We start from the raw sequence: 25,215 nt of genomic DNA, 5'->3' as shown, positions 1-25,215 counted from the left end.
GGGCTTTTTTCTTCAACCCATAAGCCTGAATTATAACTTGGGAAATAGTTGATTTCGAAGCTGCCTGTCCCTTTCTGGGCCCTTCTGGCAGCACAAAGAGTTTGTCTTACGAATCTGAGCTGACATCTTCAGATAGCCTCTGACAGCACTTACTACATTGAGAGAATGCAACAATTTCTCCTCCGCAGAACGAGGATTTGGGAAAAAATAAGCTAGTATGATATCTTGGTTCAAGTGAAAACTGGACACCACTTTAGGCAGAAAAGCCGGATGAGGACACAACACCACTTTGCCTAATGTGTAATCAAATATTGCTCTTTACAAGAAAAAGCTGCCAACTCTGACATCCTCCTTGCCGTGGTCACTGCGACCAAAAAAAAAAACAAGTTTCTTGTCAAAAGGATCACAGGAATATGCCGAATAGGCGCAAAAGGCTATTTTTTGCAAAGCAGCCAAGACCAGATTTAAATCCCAGGGACACAAAGTTGACCTGACTGGCGGAGTTATATGAATTACTTCCTGTACAAAGGCTCGAACAAAGAAATGTGAAGCACTTTTTCCCCTTCACAACCCGGACAAGATCCTTTATGGCACTGACTTTTTGTCTGAGGCAAAAACACCTTTTCCTGGATTGTGTCTACAATCAGACCCAAGTACTCCAGCCTTTGCACTGGCTGTAAGGCTGACCTCTCTAGATTTAGAACCCAACCCAGGTGTTCCAAGAAATAAACCATCTTGGCCACATTCCAGGCCTAGGCCTGCAGCCTATGATTAATAGATCGTTCAGGTATCCTATTATTGTTATACCCTGAGCTGTTAGCCTTGCCAATACTGGAGCCAGAAACTTTGTGAATACCCGAGGGGCTGTGGCTAACCTGAAGTGCAACAACACGAATTGAAAAAATGACACCCCTCTTCTGCGACCCAAAGAAACCTTTGGTGGGGAGGGAAAATTGACACATGCAGATATGCATCCTTGATGTCTACTGATGCCAAAAATACTCCTCCTCGACTGATCAAACTGACTCCATGCAAAAAGAGCGAATGTTTAGAAACAGATTCAGAGCTCTGAGATCTAGAATGGCTTCACCTCCCCATTCGGTTTTGGCACTGTGAAAAGATTTGAATAGAAGCCTTTGAACCTCTCGTTTGTTGGTACCTCTACAATTACTCCTAAATTGTCCAGTGCCTGGAATAAAGACTTTAACAGGTCTGTGCGAACATTCGATTTTAGAAATCAAGATGGTGGAAACCCCCCGAATTCTAGCTTGTAGCCTAGAGACACAGTGGAATTGACCCATCTGTCCTGTATCCCCTCTTCCCGGGCATCTGAAAATTGTAGAAGCCTTCCCCCTACCTGAATGAGTGGGGGCGCCCCTTCATAAGGTGGACTTAGAATATGGTTTGGCAGGTTTCTGGACCCAGGGCCTTTTCTGCCCCTGTCCCTTGCAGCTTACCTATTAATCCGGACGGCGGAGGCCGTCAAAACTGTCCGGAAGTGGAGATACTAGGTGCCGAGGTGCTAGAAACCTTAAATGAAGGACGCTTATTCCATCTTCTAACAGGCAAGAGTGCACTCTTACCCCCTGAATTTTTCTAGATATATTTATTCAAATAATCTCCGAACAATCATTCCCCATGAAAGAGAAAACCTGCCCTTGCAAGGGAACACTGCTGACCAATTATTTAACCATAGAATTCTGTGCATGTGCACAGACAAAAGAGAAAACTGTGAAACTTGCTGAATAGAATCCTGAAGAGCATCCACTGCGAAGCATAAGGCCTGTGGTAGGTCCGCCAACTCGCAAGCAGATTCTCCTTGAGCAGGCAAACTCTTAATGACCCGCTTAAAATGGTCCTTTAAGGACTGACAGATACCTATGGCCGCCACAGCTGGCATACTCCACCTCTTGGTGAATTTTTCCTCCATTGGATACAAAAGTTAAAATCTTTTAGGAGGAATAAAAACGATCAGGATGATCCCAATCTGCATATACTAACTGCTCCAGCAGCGGGTGCAAAGGGAAAGCTTGAGAACTCTGCAGAGGCCACAAAGAACCCAATGAGGAGAAAGAGGTTTCAGAAACCTCTACTGGAGGCAATATAAATCCAGAATGGACTAATCTCTGGGAAGCTGAGAAAGGCTCTTCAGAGACCGACTCTCTCCTCTGCCCTTTCTTGCTCCATTACCGGTGGATTTAGAGAGGGGGAAGGAGATCTTTCACGCTTTTTCCAACCTTGGGAGACAGAATCCATCATGCCGGCTATCTTGCCTTTCAGACCAGCTAATGCTGATGCCAAATTGTCTTTTGTGACGTATTCTGAGGCTGAAGCACCGGGGGTAGCCACTGACATGACAGCCGTAATGGTTCAGATTGGCCCGTTGCTTCTGGCCTTTCAGGGGAGGATAGCACCGCGGAAGCATGCCTAGGATCCTCTAATCCTGACAGCGACACCCTTGCGCCCCTTCCTGCTGTATTTACCAAGAGTGTAATGTTTGTAAAAATATACAGCATCCAACTGCCCTCTAGCGGGGGAGGTACAGGTAAGACACCCAGTCTACTCAACCAACATCTAAAAGTGAATATATACATATTTCCTTTTTTTAAACTTACCATTGCCGACTGCAGGATACTGCTGAAATATTTCAGCCAGACCCAATCTTCACCCATCACGACGGGTCATGTCTCCTAGGGACCTTCAAGGACCGGGTCCCCCCTGAAACTTTGGGGTCTACACCCTTAGATCTGTACAGCACCCTGCCGAAAAAGCCTTTGGATCTTTTATTTGTCCAAGGATCCGGATCCAGCACCCAAAAGGGTTGCATTACAGACAGTACCTCGCCGTTTTCTTCCTTGGGGCTCGGGTACCATCCATCTTAGCTTCTTTTGCCAAATAGAATGGATCCTAATGCATAGCCCCTTGGTCCTAACAGGACCTTCAATTGGGACCGTCTTCAGCATAGAGAACCTAATCCACCGTGACCATCACCTTGAAGACACTGAAAAAACTGAGGTACTTTCTGTATGGGAGGGGTTATATGGAGAGGGACTTCCTGTCTTTTTGGTGTGCCAGTGTCCATTCACCTATAGGTGGCATATAACCCAGATAGTAATTACTATAGCTGCTCTTTGTCCAATGATGTACAATAAAGAAATTATATATATTTTTATATTGTGTGTGATAATAAAACATAATAAAAGAGTCAATTCAAAGTAAAATATCAAATTTGCAGTGAATACTCCAAATTCGAGAGAAATGTGAGGTAAATATTACATAAAAGTTTAGATAAAATCAATAAAGTCAAATAATTTCGAGAAAGACAAATTTTTTATTTATCTCATGGTGTGGGGGCAGTCAATATATTAGGAATGTACAAAATACCAATGAGAGTTGTAATCCAGAGGCTGGTGAGCAGGGCGGTCCAGCCAAGCCACTGAAACAAACAATGGGGCACTATTCCTGCCACTGACGCCAAAAATGGAGCACTATTTCTCCCACTGACACCAACTATTTCCCCCTAATACCAAAAATGTGGTATGGTTTACTCCAAATGGGCACAGTCCGGTCCCACTAAAGTCTGAAGGACAGTAAACTGGCCCCCTTTTTTTTTTTTTTTTTTAAGAAAGTCTGAGGAACCTTGCGCTAGAGAGAGTTTGTTCTGTGGCACACCAGAATGTTTTCATAGTTTTACAATATTTCTGTGTGCATTTATTCACAGAACAATCTCCAACAATCTCCCCGTTTTAGTCTGTGTAAACAAATTGTCAAAAACACAAAATTTAAGTGCTAAATATTTGCCAAACATAAATATTTAAAGGCACCATGAACCATTCTACCTGCACCTTGTGTTTTACACCTATTGAGGATGTGCAGTGATCGTGTAGTTTCATGTTGTCATTTGTTGGCTGGTACACACATACTATAGCAGAGTAAATGTTCACATTACTGTCAATAGCTTGTGTTTCAACTCTGAGGCACAAAATCTGTAGTCTGAGAACTGACACTTTCTGTGAAGAAACTTCATATCCCACAATCCCTGGGTCAGTCTAGTGCTGGTGTTGCACTTAACAGAGCTTAGCATGCTCATGTACCAGAGTTTACAATGTGTTCGTTTCATAGAATGTTTGTGATGCAAAACAGAGAATGGCTAGGCACACATTAGTGGCAGCAGGGTGTCAGGCACTCAAACTCTCTGGGGATGGCGGTCGATAGTACTGACACCTATGCTGGGGGTTATTATTGTGGCCATTGACACCAATGTTGGGGGTTAACACCCGCCAATACCCTGCAACACCCGCCAATACCCTGCAACACTCGGCAACACCCGCCAATACCCTGCAACACCTGCCAATACCCTGCAACACTCTGCAATGCTCTGCAACACCTGCCAATACCCTGCAACACCCGCCAATAGCCTGCAACACCCACCAATACCCTGCAACACCCACCAATACCCTGCAACACCCACCAATACCCTGCAACACTCTGCAATGCTCTGCAACACCCGCCAATATCCTGCAATGCTCTGCAACGCCATACTCTGAGATACCCAGCCATAGTCGGTGATACCCTGCAATACCCAGCCATAGACATCCCCCCCCCCCCTCCCGCCGCCCTCCGGTGCTTCTACCGACTCGCCAATACGATCAAAGCCAGAATCTTTTATTTTTACTTTTTTTTCAGGCTTCCCAGCTTAGAGGTGAGATGCGGGGTCTTATTGATCCCATATCTCACTGTAAAGAGGACCTGTCATGCCATATTCATATTACAAGGGATGTTTAAATGTCAAACTAAAATAAATAAAGTAAAATGAACAATAAATTTTATTTTTATTTTTTAAAGCGCCCCTGTCCCAATGTGCTCGCATGCAGAAGCGAACGCATACGTAAGTCCCGCTCACATATGAAAACGGTGTTCAAACCACACATGTGAGTTATCGCTGCAAACGTTAGAGCGAGAGCAATAATTCTAGCCCTAGACCTCCTCTGTAACTCAAAACATATAACCAGTAAAAAAAATGTAATCGTCGCCTATGGGGATTTTTAAGTAGCGACGTTTGGCGCCATTCCACGAGCGTGTGCAATTTTGAAGAGTGACATGTTAGGTATCTATTTACTCAGCGTAACTTCATCTTTCACATTATGCAAAAATTGGGCTAACTTTACTGTGTTTTTGTTTTTTAAGCACAAAACTGTTTTTTTTCCAAAAAAAAAGCATTCAAAAAATTGCTGCGTTTCAAATACTGTGCGAGATAAAAAGTTGCAACGACCACCATTGTATTCTCCAGGGTGTTTGCTAAAAAAAAACATATATAATGTTTTGGGATTCTATGTAATTTTCTAGCAAATAAATGATGATTTTTACATGTAGGAGAGAAATGTCAGAATTGTCCAGGGTGCTCCAGAACGCCTGATAGCGCTCCCTGAATGTTGGGCCTCTGTATGTGGCCACACTGTGTAAAAGTCTCAGACATGTGGTATCGCCGTACTCGGGAGTAATAGCAGAATGTGTTTTGGGGTGTAATTTGTGGTATGCATATGCTGTGTGTGAGAAATAAACTGATACTATGACAATTTTGTGAAAAAAAAAAGTAAAAAAAAAATCTTGATTTTGCAAAGAATTGTGGGGAAAAAAAACTCATCATGCCTCTTACTAAATACCTTGGAATGTCTTCTTTCCAAAAAGGGGTCATTTGGGGGGTATTTGTACTTTTCTGGCATGTTAGGGTCTCAAGAATTGAAATAGGCCGTCAGTACTTCAGGTGTGATCAATTTTCAGATATTGGCACCATAGCTTGTGGACTCTATAACTTTCACAAAGACCAAATAATATCCACCAATTTGTACTTATTTTTACCAAAGATATGTAGTGGTATAAATTTTGGCCAAAATTTATGAAGAAAAAATTACTAATCTGCTAAATTTTATAACAGAAACAAAGAAAAATTCATTTTTTTACAGAATTTTCTGTATTTTTTGTTTTATAGCACAAAAAATAAAAAACCGAGCGGTGATTAAATACCACCAAAAGAAAGCTCCATTTGTGTGAAAAAAAGGAAAAAAAATTCATATAGGTCCAGTGTTGCATGACTGAGTAATTGTCATTCAAAATGTGAGAGCACCGAAAGCTGAAAATTGGTCTGGTTATTAAGGGTGTTTAAGTGGCCAGTGGTCAAGTGGTTAAACCATGGATATAATGATCTCATACAGCATGAGTCACTAGGGTAATACTAAAGCAATTCACTGGATTTGATTTAATAAAGATAAATAGGCTGTTTACTTTTCAAGGTGTAATATCACTTTGCCAATAATACCCAAACCCACATCCATGTGCAAGGAAAATAAAAATAATTGCATTTTTGCTTGCACATGGTTGGATTAACCTCCCTGGCGGGTTTCCAGAGTGTGGCTCGGGGTTAAATTTCAGTACCATTAGTGGTAACCCCCGAGCCACACTCAGGATTGCATTGCAGGATTCTGGTGCAGGTTACTTATTTTGTCCCCAGGATCCTACGATGTGTCCCCCCCCCCCCGCTGTGTCCACGGGCTCTGCCCTCCGCCCGATGCCTCTGTTCCGGGCTCTGTTCTCTGCAAGCGTTGCGATGCACGGGGGTGGAGCCCAGCAGCAAATTCAAAAATTCATAACACATACAGTACACTGTAATCTTACAGATTACATTAGTGTATGAAATAATTTCACATCCCTTTTGTCCCTAGTGCTTTGTCCAGTGGCATGCAGTTTTATATTATATATACTGTTCTTTCTACCTGGAAACTGGAGGTTGTCCATAGCAACTAAAAAGTGTCCCTTTATGTCAAAAGTGGTTTTAGAGCAGCTAGAAAACAGTGATATTAAATTAGAACACTTGCAGAATTGAGCGATAGTGAATCGTGGGGAAATTAATTTTATTATTATTATAGTATTATTTTTTATAATTATTTATTATATTATAATTTATGATTTTGTGTTTCAAACTTTATCATACCCGGGATGTCTACTAGACTCTTTGGACAGTTTTCAGTGTGTTATTGCTAAAAATTACAGGCCTACAATATAAAACGCCAAATTTCAATGCAAAACAATTGTACCGCTTTGAGACGCAAAAAATCGGACATAATCATACCGACAGGGTGGTTAAAGAAGTCAGCAGAGTCTCGCCTCATTCACTAAGCTCTGGAAAAAAATTCCCTTCCAAAGTACAACTTCCCCAGCAAAGTGAACAGTCTAGTTACTCTTAGTAACTCAACTCCATTGAATTCTATTAAACTGTTAGGCACAGCGGTTATAAATGCACAGAGTGGGCCAACTCAATATTCAACCCTATGGACTAAGACTGGGATGCCATTAAAATTCATGCGTGTGTAAAGGCAGGTGTCCCAATACTACAGTCAAAATAATTGAATATGTGAAAAACAGACTAGACTGCCACCTGCTGTTTTAAAAGGAGAATGCATACATTCCTGCAATACCAGACTATATATGGTATATATTTTATTACTATACAGGATTTATATAGCGCTGACAATATAATATATATACATACATACATACATACACACACACACTAGATTACCAATAGTATTGGGACACCTGCCTTTACACGCACATGAATTTTAATGGCATCCCAGTCTTAGTCCATAGGGTTCAATATTGAGTTGGCCCACTCTGTGCTTTTAGAACCGCTTCAACTCTTCTGGGAAGGCTGTCCTCAAGGTTTAGGAGTGTGTCTATGGGAATGTTTGACCATTCTTCCAGAAGCGCACTTGCGAGGTCAGGCACTTATGTTGTATGAAAAGGCCTGGCTTGCAGTCTCCGCTCTAATTCAACACAAAGGTGGTGTTCTATTGGGTTGAGGTCAGAACTCTGTTCAGGCCAGTCAAGTTCCTCCACCCCAAACTCCCCCATCCATGTCTTTATGGTCCTTGCTTTGTGCACTGGTCCTAACCATTTGGTGGAGAGGGGATTATGGTGCCGGGTTGTTTTTCAGGGGGTGGGCTTGATCCCTTAGTTCCAGTGAAGGGAAATCTTAAGGCATTAGCATACCAATACATTTTGGACAATTTCATGCTCCCAACTTTGTGGGAACAGGTTGGGGATGGCCCCTTCCTGTTCCAACATGACTGCGCACCAGTGCACAAACAAGGTCCATAAAGACATGGATGAGTGAGTTTGGGGTGGAGGAACTTGACTGGCCTGCACAGAGTGCTGGCCACAACCCGATAAAACACCTTTGGGATAAAATACAGTGGAGACTGCAAGCCAGGCCTTCTCATCTACATCAGTGCCTGACCTCACAAATGAGCTCCTGGAAGAATGGTCAAAGATTCCCATAGACACACTCCTAAACCTTGTGAACAACCTTCTCAGAAGAGTTGAAGCTCTTATAGCTGCAAAGGGTGGGCCAGTGCAATATTGAACCCTACGGGCTAAGACTGGGATGTAGTGTATATATATATATATATATATATATATATAAAAATCAGCTGAGCTCTACTTGGTAATGGAAATTCAGACAGTTTTGCTTCATCCACTCTTATTCATATGCCATGATTTTACCTGCTTTTATCTGTGTGCTGTGATTGCAGATGAGGAGCAAGCCCATTCTCTTTGATCTCTGAGATCTTATCACATTCTGTGTTAAATACATTATTTGCATCTTTAAACATTGATTCCAGATTAAGATGAGCTACCTGAAAAAAAAATAAAAAAGAGAAAACAAAATGACATACCTATTAGTACATCAGGCAACCATAAAACTGCACACCAGTATACACATAAAATAGTGATATTGCATAGCATATGCCACAATCCCATATTACCTATCCCCCAGGGTTCTATGCTGGGACCAATCCTATTTAACTTGATCATAAATTACCCATTTGCGGACGATACCAAGCTAAGCAGGGAAATACCTTCTCTGCAGGATGTGGAAACCTTGCAAAAAGATCTGAACAAATTAATGGGGTGGGCAACTACATGGCAAATGAGGTGTAGAAAAATGTAACATTTGGGTGGCAAAAATATGAATGCAATCTGCTCACTGAGGGGAGAACCTCTGGGGTAATCTAGGATGGAAAAGGACCTGAGGGTCCTAGTAGATGATAGCCTCGGCAAAGGCATGCAATGCCAAACTGCTGCTAACAAAGCAAACAGAATATTGGCATCAAAAAGGGGATCAACTCCAGAGATAAAACGATAATTCTCCCACTCTACAAGACTCTGGTCCGGCCGCACCTGGAGTATGCCGTCAAGTTCTGGGCACCAGTCCTCAAGAAGGATGTACTGGAAATGGAGCGAGTACAAAGAAGGGCAACCACGCAATTAAAGGTTCTGGAGGATATTAGTTATGAGGAAAGGTTGCGAGCACTGAACTTATTCTCTCTGGAGAAAAGAAGCTTGAGAGGGGATATGATTTCAAATTACAAATATCGTACTGGTGACCCCACAATAGGGATAAAAAACTTTTCTGTGGAAGGGAGTTTACCAAGACATGCGACCACTCATTAAAATTAGAAGAAGCGAGGTTTCACCTTAAAAACTACATAGAGGGTTCTTTACTGCAAGAGCGGCAAGATGTGGAATTCCCTTCCACGGGCGTTGGTCTCAGCGGGGAGCATCCATAGTTTCAAAAACGATTGGATAAGCACCTGAACGACCACAACATACAGGAATATACAATGTAATACTGACAAATAATCACACACATAGGTTGGACTTGATGGACTTGTTTCAACCTCACCTACTAAGTAACCTGTAACCTGAACCTGACAACCATTTAAAAACTTTTAATTAAAATCCTGCCTCCTTCTGAACTATTACCTTGGGCTGAATTCCACGACTTCTGGGGCTAACCTACTAGGTTTCCACCTGCCTAGCCAACAAGAGCTCCCTTATTATGCCGCATACACACGGAGAATCCGTTGGAATGCGTCTTATCGGACCGTGTCGTCAGATAATCCGACTGTGTGTGGTATGCATCGGACTGATTCCGTCCGAATCTCCGTCGGACCCAATTTTCCAACATGTTGGAAATATTTCCCGACCAACTGGGCCGGTCAGACGTAATCCGATCATGTGTAGAGAATTTTGATCGGACCAAGTGCCACGCATGCTCAGATCAAATTCCTACATCAAAGCTATTGGCTACTAGCCTGAATCTAGTCCCATCGTAACGAAATTACGTCATCACGTTCTGAAAGATCTGATTTTTCGACAACTTAGTCCGACCGTGTGTATGCAACAGTTTCGGACACAATCCGTCGGACTAAATCCGACGGATTTGGTTGCCAAAATCTCCGACCGCGTGTACGTGGGCTTAGTGGTGATTAGCCAGGGTTGGCATCTAAACCCATATGTTGGGGAAATTAAAGGCTATGTTCCCCCATAAGAATAAAATAATAAATGCACATATTTTTTGCAGGAAAAAAAATGTGCATTTGTTTTTTTAGTTTTTTTGTTTTTCCACAGTAGTCAGTAAAGCATTGCACCTACGATCATTGGAATGTAAGGCTTTTCCAAATTCTTCCTCCAGCTCCTTGCCCATATCTTTGTAATTATGTTAAGACTTGTTTACACTAGTGGTTGGGGGGACAGTAAAACCCCACAGTTGAGTATACCTCTTGCCCCCCTTAAATGTTAAGTTAGCCTTTAAGCATTTGGCATTAATGAGACACCATGATCAAAAAGGACAAATAGAAGACTGTTTTCCATTCTACTAGAGTTTCCACCTCTGACCTTTACCAATTAGTCCCATTTCTCCTGTTTCATTGTATTTAATTAAAAAATAAATAATGAAAAACAATAGGCGACGGTGAACCTTTTAATAACACCTAGGACCTTGGATCTTAGGCCATGGGGTTTCACAGGTAATTTTAACCCAATGGTTTATACTGAAAACTGGTAGATGGAGGTCTGAAATTTGAATGACGGTGACTGGGATTTATGGCAGAGTGGTCAGAAGAAAGCCATGTGAAGGCCAACTTGAAGGAGCTTGAGCAGTTTTGCAAGGAGGAATGGACAACAATTCCAGTGGTAAGATGTGGCAAGCTCATAGAGACTTATCCAGAGCGATTTGGAGCTGTGATAGCAACAAAAGGTGGCTCTACAAAGTATTGACTTTAGGGGGGTGAATAGTTATGCACATTGACGTTTTCACAATAAAAATAAAAAATAAAAATCTTCAACATTGTGCGCTTGTTCTGTAAATGAAATGATGCAAATCCTCAAACAATCCATGTTAATTCCAGGTTGTGAGGCAACAAAACACGAAAAATGCCAAGGGAGATATACTTTTGCAAGGCACTGTACATTGATGTTCCGCGCTCTGATGATCCGGCCGACTCTCTCTTTGCTCTTCCTCTGAGCGATCACTGACAGAAGAGCTCCCATTCAACCCTGGCTGCCGGAGGTGCTCGCCCCCCAGCTCCCAAGCAGCCCACACTCGCCAGCCCTCATTTTCCACTCGCACAATGCGATTAGGCGAGTGAAAAATTTGAGGGCTGCTTTAGCTATACTTTATGAACAAGCAGTAAAAGCACAATAAAACAATCCCCCAACTGACCTCTGTAGCTATAGGTATTGTTGAGAAATGCATCTTACGTTTACAACAGAAACCTTAGCTATTTCCCTGTAACTTTCTCTTGCGCCATAAACTTGACATCTTGTCAGCCCTCCTAATTTAGTCTTTACCTTGATTTTTAAGATCTCTAATAATTACTTCACAGTACATGCAGCTGGGGGGGGGGGGGGTGAAGGCTGGTTTTACAATTACTTTGCTTGCTTGTTAAGAATTAATAAATACTTTAATTTACATTGTCTGTATGGTGGCAAGGAAATTATGACTTTTTACAGGCTTCTGGTATCCATTTTCCATTACTGTACTTATAAAATAAATGAAATTCTACAAACCAATGTTCTTACTGCTACGTAAAGGGACACAAAACAATATCCTTATTCTACAAAAATAATCCATACACATCCACTACTTCATCATATCCTGTAATCTATTTTTCATGAAATTTCAGTGTTTTTCTGCCTTCTAAAGTCTTCTGTGAGTTCCTAAACCTCTCCCTTTCCTCATCAGTTCCATTTGATTGGAACAAGCAATGAACGTTAGTGGGGGTCAATGCACACTACACATCCCATAGTGCCTAGTACTTTGTCTGTCTATCTCAAGAGCGAGAAAGAGGGAGTGGCTACATTCCTACATACAGTGGTAATATGGAGAATGAATGTAGCCATAATCTAACAGGAAGTCAGATAACCCAGCAGCAAAAAAAAAAAAATATTATAATAATAGTTTGGAGAAGACTGAGCGCAATAGAAGGTATTTTTGAGTTAAGAATACATCATTTTTTATTTGGAGTTTAGTGTAACTAATGGAGTCCAAGATGTATACATAGGACTGCCTCGTAAGAAAACATGGTTAATTTAGTGATGGCTACCTTAGTGGAAACATACTGATGTAGCCCAAAATTATGTGTAGGTACACTACTGTGGCAATTTTTGAAGGCTGTAATGTCTTAAATGGATAAGGACTTCCTGAAAGTGCAGCTCACTGGCAATTATTTTTCAGGTTCTGGTCAGGAAGTATAACAACTAATGCCGTTTTTACTACTATCCAGAGCTCCGTTAAAGAGATTTCCCCTCAATTCTGTCTGTCCAGGTGACAACAGTTTCACCAGACAGGAAATGTAAGAAAGCCTGCAAAAAGCACAAAGAAAAAAAAAAAAAAAAAAAAAAATCACATTACAAGGTTTGTAGCCTTCCCCTACTCTATTAAAGAAAATCATTTTATTTTCTCTCTGCGTTGCTATTGAAACAATTTCCTCACTTCCTGTTGGATGAGACACCGTGGAAAGAAAAGAAAAAATAATCTATCAATAGGAGCCCTGGCTAGCAATAAAAACCTGGCAGGGGTTCTAACCCTACCTTATTCTATTGAAAACTTTTTTGACTGGACATACATTTAAGCAACGTATTCCAAAAGGGTTTGCTCCCAGTATAGGGAGGCAACTTCCTATTTATGTTGTGCCACTGTCCAGTACCTGAAGATGGACTATATCAAAAAAAAAAAAGGGGGGGGGGGAGTTTGGGACTTTAAATGAGGCTCATTATATGTACCTTCATCCCGAGTACGATTACGTAATCAAAAGAGGGGGGATGTGGGACTTTAAATGAGGCAATTGACTTGTAGAGGTAGAGTGGTTGTTAAACATTATTTATTTATAACAATAATATAAAACAGGTAAAAAAAGTATTTTCATATATTTGCACATACACATGCCAAAAAATTTAATAAATACATATATGTCAACTTGGCAGCACATAAGAGATATTGTGTAATGATAGAGTTTAATACAAGTTATTTCCTATTAACAGTAATTGGTAACCCATATGCAACAGAGCTGCTATAAGATAGATGCACATACATGAGTGGTTACAAACTACTCAATGAATTTTAAATTTATAAAAGATGTATATGGGCCATAATAGGTAATAATAGGTAGTAAGCCAGGCTTGACTGAGCACCCCATGGAAACGTGACATGTTTCATGGCTATCTGCCATTCATCAGGAGTTGGGTACAGAAGTAAATGGTCAGCTATAACACTGTACTTGGCTGGCAGCGAGGAAGATGGGACCCCAAACGGTTGTCTGTTCCGGAGCTGAGGCAAGGGACCCCATCCAAGCCAGAAAAACACCCACATGGCATGCTCGACTGCCACAACACATTCCACATGTGGGGGGAGGTTTGCAAGTATGGTGTTCTTATGTGTATGTGTATCCAGTGAATGGGCTGTGTGTGTTGCCTCCCTCAAACGCATAGTGAAAAGGTGGACTATAACCCACATAGTAATTACTATGGCGCTGTGTCCCGTGATGTACGATTAAAGAAAAAGTGTTTTTGAATAAGTCAGTGATTAGTAGTATGTAAGTTGGTGGGCGAGTAGTGTCATTTACTGGTATAGGTGCTCTTTTAACATTGCAGAGGTTGTGATGGCAGTGCACTAGGGTTCAAACCTTTGGGCATACTACTGAAAAATAAAGGGACATTTAAAAAAAGCCATATACCTTCTCTGGACCAAACTCAATAAAATACTGCGCCAATTTCAAAGCAGCAACAGCATCCTCTGAGGGCCTGTGACCAACTAAATCTTCACTCTGAATGTCGCTCCTGTGAATACAATGAGATTAAACAGAAGTACAGTCTGTATTCTTTACACCTAAGCTGCCATTACCACACATACTTGATGTCCACATTCTGTTACGCTCCTTGTCTACTATACCTTGTCCTATGACAATTTTGTTTAACATGGTCAGCATTGGTTCAATTAAAGTAAACCTGGCACAAGCAAGAGCTATTTCAACTGAAAAAAATCAAAAAGGAAAAAGTTTATGAGTGTAAAGTTACTAAAGGCAAATTGGCTGTTCAATTTGCAAGAGAATTTCCCTAAGCTTTAGTGATGAGAAGAAACTCTTGCTTCCATTATTCAATCCAATGTGCAAGCAAAGATTTTTATTTTTATTTTTTTGCATAGGATTGGGTATTCTTTGAAAAGTCACCACATTCACCAAGCGAACAGCTTTAAAAATGAACAGCCTATTTGCTATTAGTAAATCAACCCCTATTTGTCAAAATATCCAGCAAATCCAGAGAATGTGTCAGTTTACCAATGCATAGATTTTAATTGCCATATCTTTGCTTACTAACTTTTGAAAGTTTTGTTTGCAATTCGGTAAAGATTTTCTTACATTCATCGACAAATGTTATCACATGTATATTATAGATTTTTGTTGGTGTTATATATGGAAATGTCAACTCTAAAGGCCAACCCATCGGTTTTTATGTGCTAAAATTCCTCTACCTTTTGGCTGGAGTTAACTGTGAGGTTTCACAAGGTGTCCAATTCGGAAATTAGAAATAGAGTCATTTAAATAGTTTTCATCAGATAAAATAAAAAAAATATATATATAAAAAATAAAACCAGGAGAAAGAAAGGCATTCAGAGGTAAATTTAGTATGAAAAATTAAATCCAAATCCATGCCTATGAAATATTTTCGAGTATGACCTGAATGTTTTGATGAGAATATTATGTGATAACATGACAAAAACCATCAAGTACTAAAGTGACATTCATTACATTAAGTATTAATAATCACTGACACAAAATCTTGTATTAGTAATGTTGAAATAGAGTAAGCTTTTTATGCTTTCTTTTAAATTACCCACACTTCTGACAAATGTACTTTAAATAAAAGGTAATCTCTAAATTCTTAGAGCCGGTTCACACTGCGGGCGATGCGAGGCGACACGACTCGCCTCGCCGCGCTCTGGCAAGTCGCCCCCGTTCTGTACAATGGAACCGTTCTGAGATGAGCGACTCGAGTCGCTCCGACTCAGAAAAAAGGTTCCTGTACTACTTTCGGGCGACCTCGGGGTGACTTGCATTGACTTCTATACAGAAGTCATCTGCAAGTTGCCGCTGAGGTCGCGGCAGGTCGCGGCGAGGCAAGTCGGTGTCGCCTCGCATCGCCTGCAGTGTGAACCGGCCCTAAGTGCTATTTAAAGTGAAATAAAGAACACATCGATTCTTATATTCAAAGCTAAATTAGAAAACACAACAGAGGGAATTGTCTAATAAATCTAGATACAAGTACATACTGTAATACTGCTTGGGCCAGGAATTTTAATCTAAACTTCCTTCCAAAATCTCGAGCAAAAAGTAGTGATGTGTCGATAACATTTGGATGTATCATCTGTAAAAACACAATGAGCATTACAAATGGTGAATTACACAAGATCTTCATATATTAGCTACCTTCAATCAACATTTACCTGCAAAGCTCGGAGGTCATTGTTTAAGGAGTGACCCACCAATACAGCATCTTTGGGTAGAATCTCTTTCAGTTTTTCCTGGACATTCTTTAACTTTGTTTTTACTGGAAGAAGCATCTTTTTTGTAATCCCAGAGAACCTGTATGACACAAACATCTGGTTTATGAAAAAGTGTACCCATGGTTACCATTATAGAAACAAATCAAGAATCATAATGAGCAGGTACCGTACATAGTTACATACTGTAGTTAATCTGGTTAAAATAGGAAACAAGTCCATCCAGTTCAACCAAAAACCCAACACATACAAATAAAAAAACCTCTATATACACTATCCAAAACCCACAACTGATTCAGAGGAAGGCAGCAAAAAAAAAAAAAAAAAAAAAAACACAATAAAATGATCGATTTTGTTCCAGCGGGAGAAAAAAATCCTTCCTGATCCCCCCCATGAGTCAACCGGATATTCCCTGGATCAACATTACCTATAAATATTAGCATCCAGTTATATAGTGTGCATTTAGGAAAGAATACAGGACTTTTCTTATAAACACAGTTGCACTGCATCAGTGTGTTTAGAAAGCATTACTGTGATTAAGACACATATTAAATATAACACATTTATTAACGATAGCCTTATCCCTTTTTTGTGATGATCATTTGATTTTTAAATGTTTTTATGAAATGAAATTTATCAACATGGCCAGCCCAGGACAACCCCTCCCACTACCAGGATACTTCAGTTTTGTTTTTTGAGTGAAAACTTTTTTTATTGACAAGGAAGAAAAAAAAAATTAGCTCTTCTATACAGGCAACACGCTGAGATTAGGAGCACTCTCTTAAAGGGAGTGCTCCTGATCTCAGCTTGTTACCTGTATAAAAGATATCTGTCCACAAAATCAGATTCCAATCTCTCCAACATGGCCAAGACCAAAGAGCTGTCCAAGGATGTCAGGGACAAGATTGTAGACCTACACAAGGCTAAAATGGGCTACAAGACTATCGCCAAGCAGCTTGGTGAGAGGGTGACAACAGTTGGTGCGATTATTCGCAAGTGGAAGAAACACAATAACTGTCAATCTCCCTCAGTCTGGGGTCCCATACAAGATCTTACCTCGTGGGGTTTCAATGATCATGAGAACAGTGAGGAATCAGCCCAAAACTACACGGAATACTCTTGTCAATGATCTCAAGGCAGCTGGGACCATAGTCACCAAGAAAACAATTACAAGAAACATCTGACCTCTGTGATTGCCAAAAAGGGTTTTGCCACCAAGTACTAAGTCATGTTTTGCGAAGGGATCAAATACATATTTCATTCATTAAAATGCTAATCCAATTTATAATTTTTTTTAAATGTGCTTTTCTGGATTTTTTTTTGTTCTTCTGTCTCTCACTGTGAAAATAAACCTACCATTAAAGCGGAGGTCCACCCTAAAATGGACCTTCCGCTCATCGGAATCCTCCCCCCCTCCGGCGCCACAATTGGCACCTTTCAGGGGGGAGGGGGGGTGCAGTTACCTGGATAATCCAGGTAACTGCACCCACTTCCGGGATAGCTCTCTGCGGAAAGGGGCGTAGATTACGCCCCTTTCCGCAAGTGCCCGCCCCCTTCCGCAAGTGCCCCGCTGCCTGCTGGGAAACACACAGATCCCAGAGGCAGCGGGGACCGTCCTTATTGCGCAGCGCTACTCGCGCATGCGCAGTAGGGAACCGGGAAATGAAGCCGAAAGGCTCCATTTCCTGATTCCCATACCCAAGATGGCGGCGGCAGCACCCGAGTACCGATCTAGAGATCGGCTTCGGGTGCCGACATCGCGGGTGCGCTGGACAGGTAAGTGTCACTATTTTAAAAGTCAGCAGCTGCAGTATTTGTAGCTGTTGGCTTTTAAAAAAAAAAAAAAACGGGGAGTCCCGGCGGACTCCCGCTTTAAAGTTATAGAATGATCATTTTTTTGTCAGTGGGCAAACGTACAAAATCAGCAGGGATCAAATACTTTTTTCCCTCACCGTACATGGCAGGAAAGAGAGAGCAGAGCTTGTGCGTTACATACCATCCAATGGATGATGCCAACACTAAGCCCCACAGCGTAACTTATGCAGCAAAGCCTGTCATAATGGGGAATAAAAGGAGACCTAATTAATTCGCATCACAGACCGGCAAACTTTGTAGCAAACCCAGTGGCTCTGAACCTGGAAAGCACTCTGCAGATAACTTTAACCAGAAAGTATGGAAAGCACTTTATGCAGAACCCAGTGCCCAAAGGTCACTTTAGGGTTTACTTGCAACTTTCAGCCTAGCGGGGTCTAGACATGATACTCTAAAATCAAGGCTAAACACAACAACGCAGGATAACTGCAATCAATGAGACAAAGCTCCAGCAGAGATGCAGAGATGAGTACTGATTTAAGAAATAAATTGAAATTGAAAAAAATTGAAGAACAAAAAACAGGATTCTAGAAAAAAATAAGTTAGGGTCCTTTCACACGGGGCGGATCAGTGCTGATCCGCCCCGTGGATATCCGTTTGCTCAGCGGGGATCACTCCGTCGATCCCCGCTGAGCAGGAAGATGACAGGTCCGTCTCTGCACACTGCGCAGGGACAGACCTGTCACAGCGCTGCTCTCCCCTATGGGAGATCAGATGACTACGGACCGCAGTGTCCGTCGTCACCCGATCCGATCCGCAGACGGATGGAAAAATAGCTTTTTCCTCCGTCACACTTTTTCGGATCGGAGCGGGTCGAATGTCAGCGGACATGTCACCGCTGACATCCGATGCTCCATAGAGCTCTATGGAGCATCCGTTCAGGTCCACCTGAAAAACTGACAGGCGGGCCTGAACGGATCGACAGTGTGAAAGGGGCCTTAGTCTTTTACAAAGTAGAGCTGAAATAAAGATGTCCATCCTCCTAGGACAGTAGCAAAAACTGAGGTACCCTAGTAGCAGAAGAGGGTATCCTGGATCGGCCTACATTTTTTATGTTTGCCAGTGTCCAAAAAATAGTATAACCCAAAGACTTCCTGTGTTCTCAATGGGCAAGAAAGAAAAGTATATATTTTACAATACTTATTTAGAAAAAGCACCTATAACATAACATTCATCAAACGGATTTGGGATTCAGAAAGGAGAAAGCAAAGCAACGTACAACCGAGACAATAGGTGTGCGCAGCCTAGCGCATTAGAGTGTACACCCCAAAGCTCAAACACACATACCTTTCTCTGCAGTTTCAGCGGCACAGGGCAGTGGATGTATGGGAAGTGCTCTGTGCTGAGTGGCTTCCTGTTTATTTAAAAACTGGAGCATAGTAAGCACAGTTTACTATGTGTCAGTTATTAATGGACACAATGAGCAAGTGTGTTCACTGTGTTCATTTAGAAAAGGAAGGGTTGGTAAATTACATATTTTCTTGCCCCTTCTCCTGCTCTCCATCCTGAAACATCCCTCTCAGCAGCTGGGGGGAGAGGAGAGAAGAAGAGGGAAGCCAGCGGCACTGCAGAGTGAGGGGTCAACAAGGAAGGTGTTGGGGAGCACGGGCGGTAGGGGGGGGGGGATTTAGCACTGCACATAGTGCTTAGGGTGTGCCAAGGCAAACCTGGAACTCCCTCTGCGCATGCCTATGACCACAACACTAGTAGGAACATCTGCAACAGTGACAGAAAAACATTCAGAATTTTCATTGTAAAAAGAGTGCTATGAGTGTTCTGCTATTATATCTGAAAATGGTGGTTAATTTGAGGATTCAAAATGTGTCCAGCACAATGACTCAATTTTTTATATTCCATATTTTTGGATTTCAGGCTACCCAATACAATAAACTGCATAAATAATAATAAATAAATAAATATATATATATATATATATATATATATATATATATATATATATATATATATATATATATATATTTTTTTTTTTTTTTTTTTGGACTATAACTAGGAATTATTTTAGCTACTTATTGTAATATAAGTTTAGAGATCGTCTGGCAAATAAAAATACCTGGTTAGGTAGTTTTTAATGGGATTGTCAGGCACTACTAATTCATCCATAACACAGCAACCACCGGCATCCACCAAGGAGACTCTGGTCAGCTCGCTCCCTTGAGTAGTCAAACACTGCAAATAGAGTTAGTCATATGTCAGTTTCAGAAAAATGTCTCTTAAAGTTACTAAACCCAAGAACGAAAAGTTCATATATTCCAGGTTAGCAGACCTTAGATGTAATGGCTGCAATAGTTTTCAAGGGCAATAGTTTTCAGGGGCAGAAAAAAAATTCTGTATATCCTAATAGAAATTCAGTATCCATGTAATTTTCTGTGTACTGAACTGAAATCTCAAAGTTAACAGCATTTCCAGCTACCTTCTGTAGAAAACAAAACCCATCCTCCCTATATAATTGAGATGAGAAGAGAGGAAGGGGTTTGTAGTCCACATTAAGACAGCAGCCTAAGGGTATGGGTTGCACCTCCATAGATACAGTGCAGTGAGTAAGCGTGGTCACCCAAGGACAGAAAGTGTGTTACTGGCAGAATTACCAGGTCAAAATAAAGGGAAAAATAGGATTTTTAAAACAGCTTACCTGTAAAATATTTTTCTTTGATGTACATCAGGGGACACAGCGCCATAGTAATAACTATGTGGGTTATATCAGCGTATCAGGTGCTGGACACTGGCATGCCCCTTAAGGAGTGCACTTCCCCCATATAACCCCTCCCATTACTGTGAGTCCTCAGTTTTGTAGGCAAGCAATCAAAGTGTATAAAAAGAAGAAGGGAGGGACCTCTGTGTCCCCTGATGTACATCAAAGAAAAAGATTTTACAGGTAAGCCGTTTTAAAAATCCTATTTTTTTTTCTTACATCAGGGAACACAGAGCCATAGTAATAACTATGTGGGATGTCCCATAGCAATGGCAACTGAAGGGGGCGAGACAGAATCAAGGAAACAGGAGGCAATATCCTCATGACCTTTAATATCGATTTGATAAAATCGGATAAACGTCTGCAATAGCTTGGTTTAAATGAAAACCTGTTACCACTTTTGGTAAGAATTCAGGATGAGTACATAAAACCACCTCATCCTTATGCACGATGAAATATGGCTCTTACAAGACAGAGCCGTTAGTTCCGATACTCTTATAGCAGAAGAAATGGCAAGCAAAAAAGATTATCTTTCTTGTCAAAGAACCAAGAGAATTTATCGTAAGGTTCAAACGGCTGATTCAGCAAAGCCGAAAAGACCAATTTTAAATCCTAAGGATTTAAAAGGTGCCTTGATAGGGGAATAAACCATGTTACCACCTGAATAAGCTACGCACCAAGAGTGGAAAGCAAGAGGCCATAGTAAAAGACATCGACACGGCCTGGATCTGGCTCTGGCTCTTGAGATAAGTCAAAGCCAGCTTCATTTCAGATCCCATATGCAGGAATCCTGCCTACTGACATACCTCCTGGGGTGCCAAGCCCTGGATCCATACCAAGAAACCTATGCCTTCCAGATTCTATAGTAAGTGATTCTGGAAGCTGGCTTCCTGGCATTAGTCCTAGACACTACTGAAGGAGATCACCCACGATATTTTATAGAGTGGGATTCAACAGCCAAACCTGTTAAACTCCTTGTCCGTAAAGTAGGATGAAATACTGGACCTTGTACAAGAAGGTCTGGCTATAATGGCAGAGTCCAAAGGACTTCCACTGCCCTATTTATGATCTCGATAAATTAAGATCTTCTGGGACCCGGCTGGGGCCACCAGAATCACCTCCTTCTGTTCCTGCTTAATCCTGCAGAGAAGGCACAGAAGTACCAGAGCTGGAGGAAATGCATAGATCAGTGAAAACTGATCCCCTGGGAGGACTAATGCGTCTGTTTGGCCTGCTAGTGGACCCCTTGCTTGACATAAAGTTGTCGACCTTATTAATGAATCTGGACGCGAATAGGTCCATGTCCAGAGTACCCCATCTGACATATTGCTAGGAAGATGTCGGGGTGAAGAGATCATTCTCCTGGAAATAATTGTTGGCGTCTCAAGTAAGGCAAGGAGTGTTGTGTTCTGCCAAAGCTAGAACATTATTCACCTCTTTTTTGGGCTGCACGACTTCTCGTGTCTCCCCTGGTGATCGATGTAAGCCACCGCTGTGGCTCTGTCAGACTGAATCCTGTCAGGACAGTCCCGTAATCTGACTGCCAAGATTCTATGGCCAGATGTACTGCCTGAAACTTCCAACAAAGTTGATAGGCAAGGTCCTCTAACTTGGACCATCTCCTCTGCACAGAATCTTCTTCCAGGGCTGCTCCCCAGCCTAGAAGGCTGGCATCTGTTAACACCTTGCAGGATAAAGATTTTCCCTCCTGCTGGATAAAAAACACCAATTTAGGCTCTGACCTATGTCGGGAGCCAAGCGTATTGGAAACAAACAAGGCCTGAATCCTCTTTATTCCAGACCGACAGGATGGTGTCTTGAAGCAGTCTTTGAATAAAACTGCATGTAAGGGACAGCCATGAAGAAGGCCACCATTTCCCCTGAAAATCTCCTGCAGCCAAATGAAGGAATTTTCCTTTATCCTGATAAGTTGAATTAGTCCTACAATGGAACGGATTCTCGTCTGGGGTAAGAATACCTTCTTCAGTATGGTATCTATAACCAGCCCCCAAGTAACCTCCTTGATGGTTTTAAGGAGACTCTTCCTGGGCTGAGAATCCAACCTAGGGATTTCAGATACCTACAGCAGAGATCAGGCTCTGGATTTAGACCCGAGACTGAATGATCTATTAAACGTAGATCCTTTTAATAGGCTAGGACTGTTATGCCTTGAGCTCTTAACCTGGCTAAAGGAGGTGCCAGAATATTTCAGAACACTCATAGTGCTGTGGCTAAGCCGAATGGCAGTGCCACGATTAAAAAAATAGTTTATATTTCAAACCGCAGAAATTTCTGGTTCTGGTTCCATTGCATGATGGACACATCCGATTGAATTATGAAAGGATCGGATGTTCAAATCAAATTCAAATCTCAGAGATCTAGAATGAGTCTTACCTCCCTGTTTGGCTCCGAGACCTTAAAAGGTTTGCGCCAAAAAAAACCCTGTTCCACTAAGGGAATCTCTGATATCACAGACTGGGATAACAGCTTATGCAGAGGCCAGAAAGAGAGACTTCTCTTCTTTCCTTTTTTCTGGAACCTTAGGAGCATTCTTTGAGGAGACGGACACTCTTGCATAAAGACTGCCACATCAGCAGCCCCAAGGACCCCACAGGCAGCACCCAAACAGGACCCGAACCCCGGACCCTTAGATCGAAAGCCGACTGGGCCACCCGGGCTCTTGAAACTCTAGATGTAACCTAGAGAAGAAAATCGCAGAAATCCCTCTGCTCTTAACATTGTTCCGGCCAGACTGAGAATCGCAGGACCTTTCCCCTCACCCGAACGAGTGGGGGTGCTCCTTCATGATAATGCCTTAGCATTCTGCCTTATGGGCTTTCTGCCCCCAAGATCCTGGTGCTGCCCCTGGGAACTAAGGCATAGGAGAGGCTGCACGATTAAAGAACTTCCTTTTACTGGTAAAGAGAGCTTTACCCCTTTTGGATGTACTTATCCATTCGAAATAGTCGTACCCCAGGAAGGGACACAGACTGGCTAAGGGCCGGTTCACACTGCGGGCGATGCGAGGCGACACCAACTTGCCTCGCCGCGACCTGCCGCGACCTCAGCGGCGATTTGCAAATGACTTCTGTATAGAAGTCAATGCAAGTCGCCCTGAGGTCGCCCAAAAGTAGTACAGGAACCTTTTTTCTGAGTCGGAGCGACTCTAGTCGCTCCTCTCAGAACGGTTCCATTGTACAGAACGGGGGCGACTTGTCAGATCGCGGCGAGGCAAGTCGTGTCGCCTCGCATCACCCGCAGTGTGAACCGGCCCTAAGGGTTTTGACCTGGTGCTTCGGCTGATTAATATTTCAGCCACGGACCTCTGCAAAAATGCACTAGTCCAAGTATAAGCCATAGGGCTTAAACGATCGAGTCCTTCATAGCATCTGTGAGACACAGTGCGTCAAATACACCAGCCCCTTGCTGGGCCTGCTGATTAGGCAGAACTTTCAGGTATCTCACACCTGTTCCTTAACCCCTTGGAGTCCACATTCCAATGCATTGGCGTGACTCAAAATGTGCTCTGCCAAAATAGTGGAGCAAAAGTAAAGGGTTAATGTACTGAGCTACTCCAATTGCAGCCAGAACTGCAAAAGACATCTTGTCTTTAAAAGGAAAATCCAACCTTAACTTGCTGGATCCTTTAACATCAGTGCATTATCCACTGGACATATGAGACTCTGCTCACTGAGGTGATGGCAGCATTAATAGCTGGGACCCGCCATTTCTTTCATAGAAATGTTCCCATTCAGAATACATAGCTATGCATGAATAGGAAAAACATCCCCAGGTGGGGGAGGTTCAAATGAACCCGATGAGAGGTAGATACATCAAGAGCCTGTGCTGCAACAAAAGGGTTAAAGTGGTTGTATAGTCAAATTGGGGACTTTTACCTACGGGAAAGCCTATAATAAGGCTTACCTGTAGGTAAAAAAAAAAGTCCCCTCGCAATGCGCCGCTGACTGCAGTGGCGCATGCGCACAGGGGATTCCTGGCTGGAAGCCCGGCAGATGCCAGACCCTGACTGAGAGAAATCTCATATCGCGGCTCCGCCCACTCACAGCGCGGGAGCCGCGATACCCGGAAGAAACGCTGAGGGAACATGTCAGCTTCCTCGGGGTGGATCGGGACAGATGTCGGGGCCTCGTTCTAAGGTAAGTATTTCATAATGAGCTAGTATGCGGTGCATACTAGCTCATTATGCCTTTTGCTTTGCAGGTGAGCAAAAAAAATAAAAAATTCAGCGGGTATAAAACCTCTTTAAGTAAGGGAGTAGACAAACACCTGACTTGTGCGGCTACTCCCTCCCTGTTAGGATCCTCTGAAGAGGAAAAATAAGTATCTTCCAATATTTGGGAAGATCTACCTGACCCCTAGCCTCCTGCACCTCAACAAAAGGGCCCAGAGGACTAGAAGGGGATCTGCTATGTTAAAGCGGAGGTCCACCCTAAAATGGACCTTCCGCTCATCGGATTCCTCCCCCCCTCCGGCGCCACAATTGGCACCTTTCAGGGGGGAGGGGGGTGCAGTTACCTGGATAATCCAGGTAACTGCACCCACTTCCGGGCTAGCTCTCTGCGGAAAGGGGCGTACATTACGCCCCTTTCCGCAAGTGCCCGCCCCCTTCCGCAAGTGCCCCGCTGCCTGCTGGGAAACACACAGATCCCAGAGGCAGCGGGGACCGTCCTCATCGCGCAGCGCGGCTCGCGCATGCGCAGTAGGGAACCGGGAA

The 25,215-nt window shown here is 42.4% G+C and overlaps 1 protein-coding gene across 2 annotated transcripts in view; it reads right to left on the bottom strand.

The window, feature by feature from the left end:
* REXO5 (RNA exonuclease 5) overlaps nucleotides 1-25,215 on the bottom strand; it is an 86,926-nt gene that overhangs the window by 36,766 nt on the left and 24,945 nt on the right. For both annotated transcript variants that reach the window (XM_077448984.1, XM_077448983.1), the window contains exons 8-12: nucleotides 19,842-19,957; nucleotides 15,842-15,980; nucleotides 15,668-15,762; nucleotides 14,076-14,178; nucleotides 8,560-8,693 (exon numbers count right to left, since the gene is read on the bottom strand). In XM_077448984.1, coding sequence (XP_077305110.1) covers nucleotides 8,560-8,693; nucleotides 14,076-14,178; nucleotides 15,668-15,762; nucleotides 15,842-15,980; nucleotides 19,842-19,957 — 587 coding nt within the window. The remainder of the gene's footprint in view (nucleotides 1-8,559; nucleotides 8,694-14,075; nucleotides 14,179-15,667; nucleotides 15,763-15,841; nucleotides 15,981-19,841; nucleotides 19,958-25,215) is intronic.

The sequence above is a fragment of the Lithobates pipiens genome, unplaced genomic scaffold, assembly GCF_037356315.1.
Source record: "Lithobates pipiens isolate NorthernLeopardFrog02 unplaced genomic scaffold, aLitPip1_a1.2 Scaffold_22, whole genome shotgun sequence".
Lineage (NCBI taxonomy): Eukaryota > Metazoa > Chordata > Amphibia > Anura > Ranidae > Lithobates > Lithobates pipiens.
The sequence above is the reverse complement of the archived record's forward strand: the minus strand, read 5'-3'. Positions and strand labels throughout refer to the sequence as shown.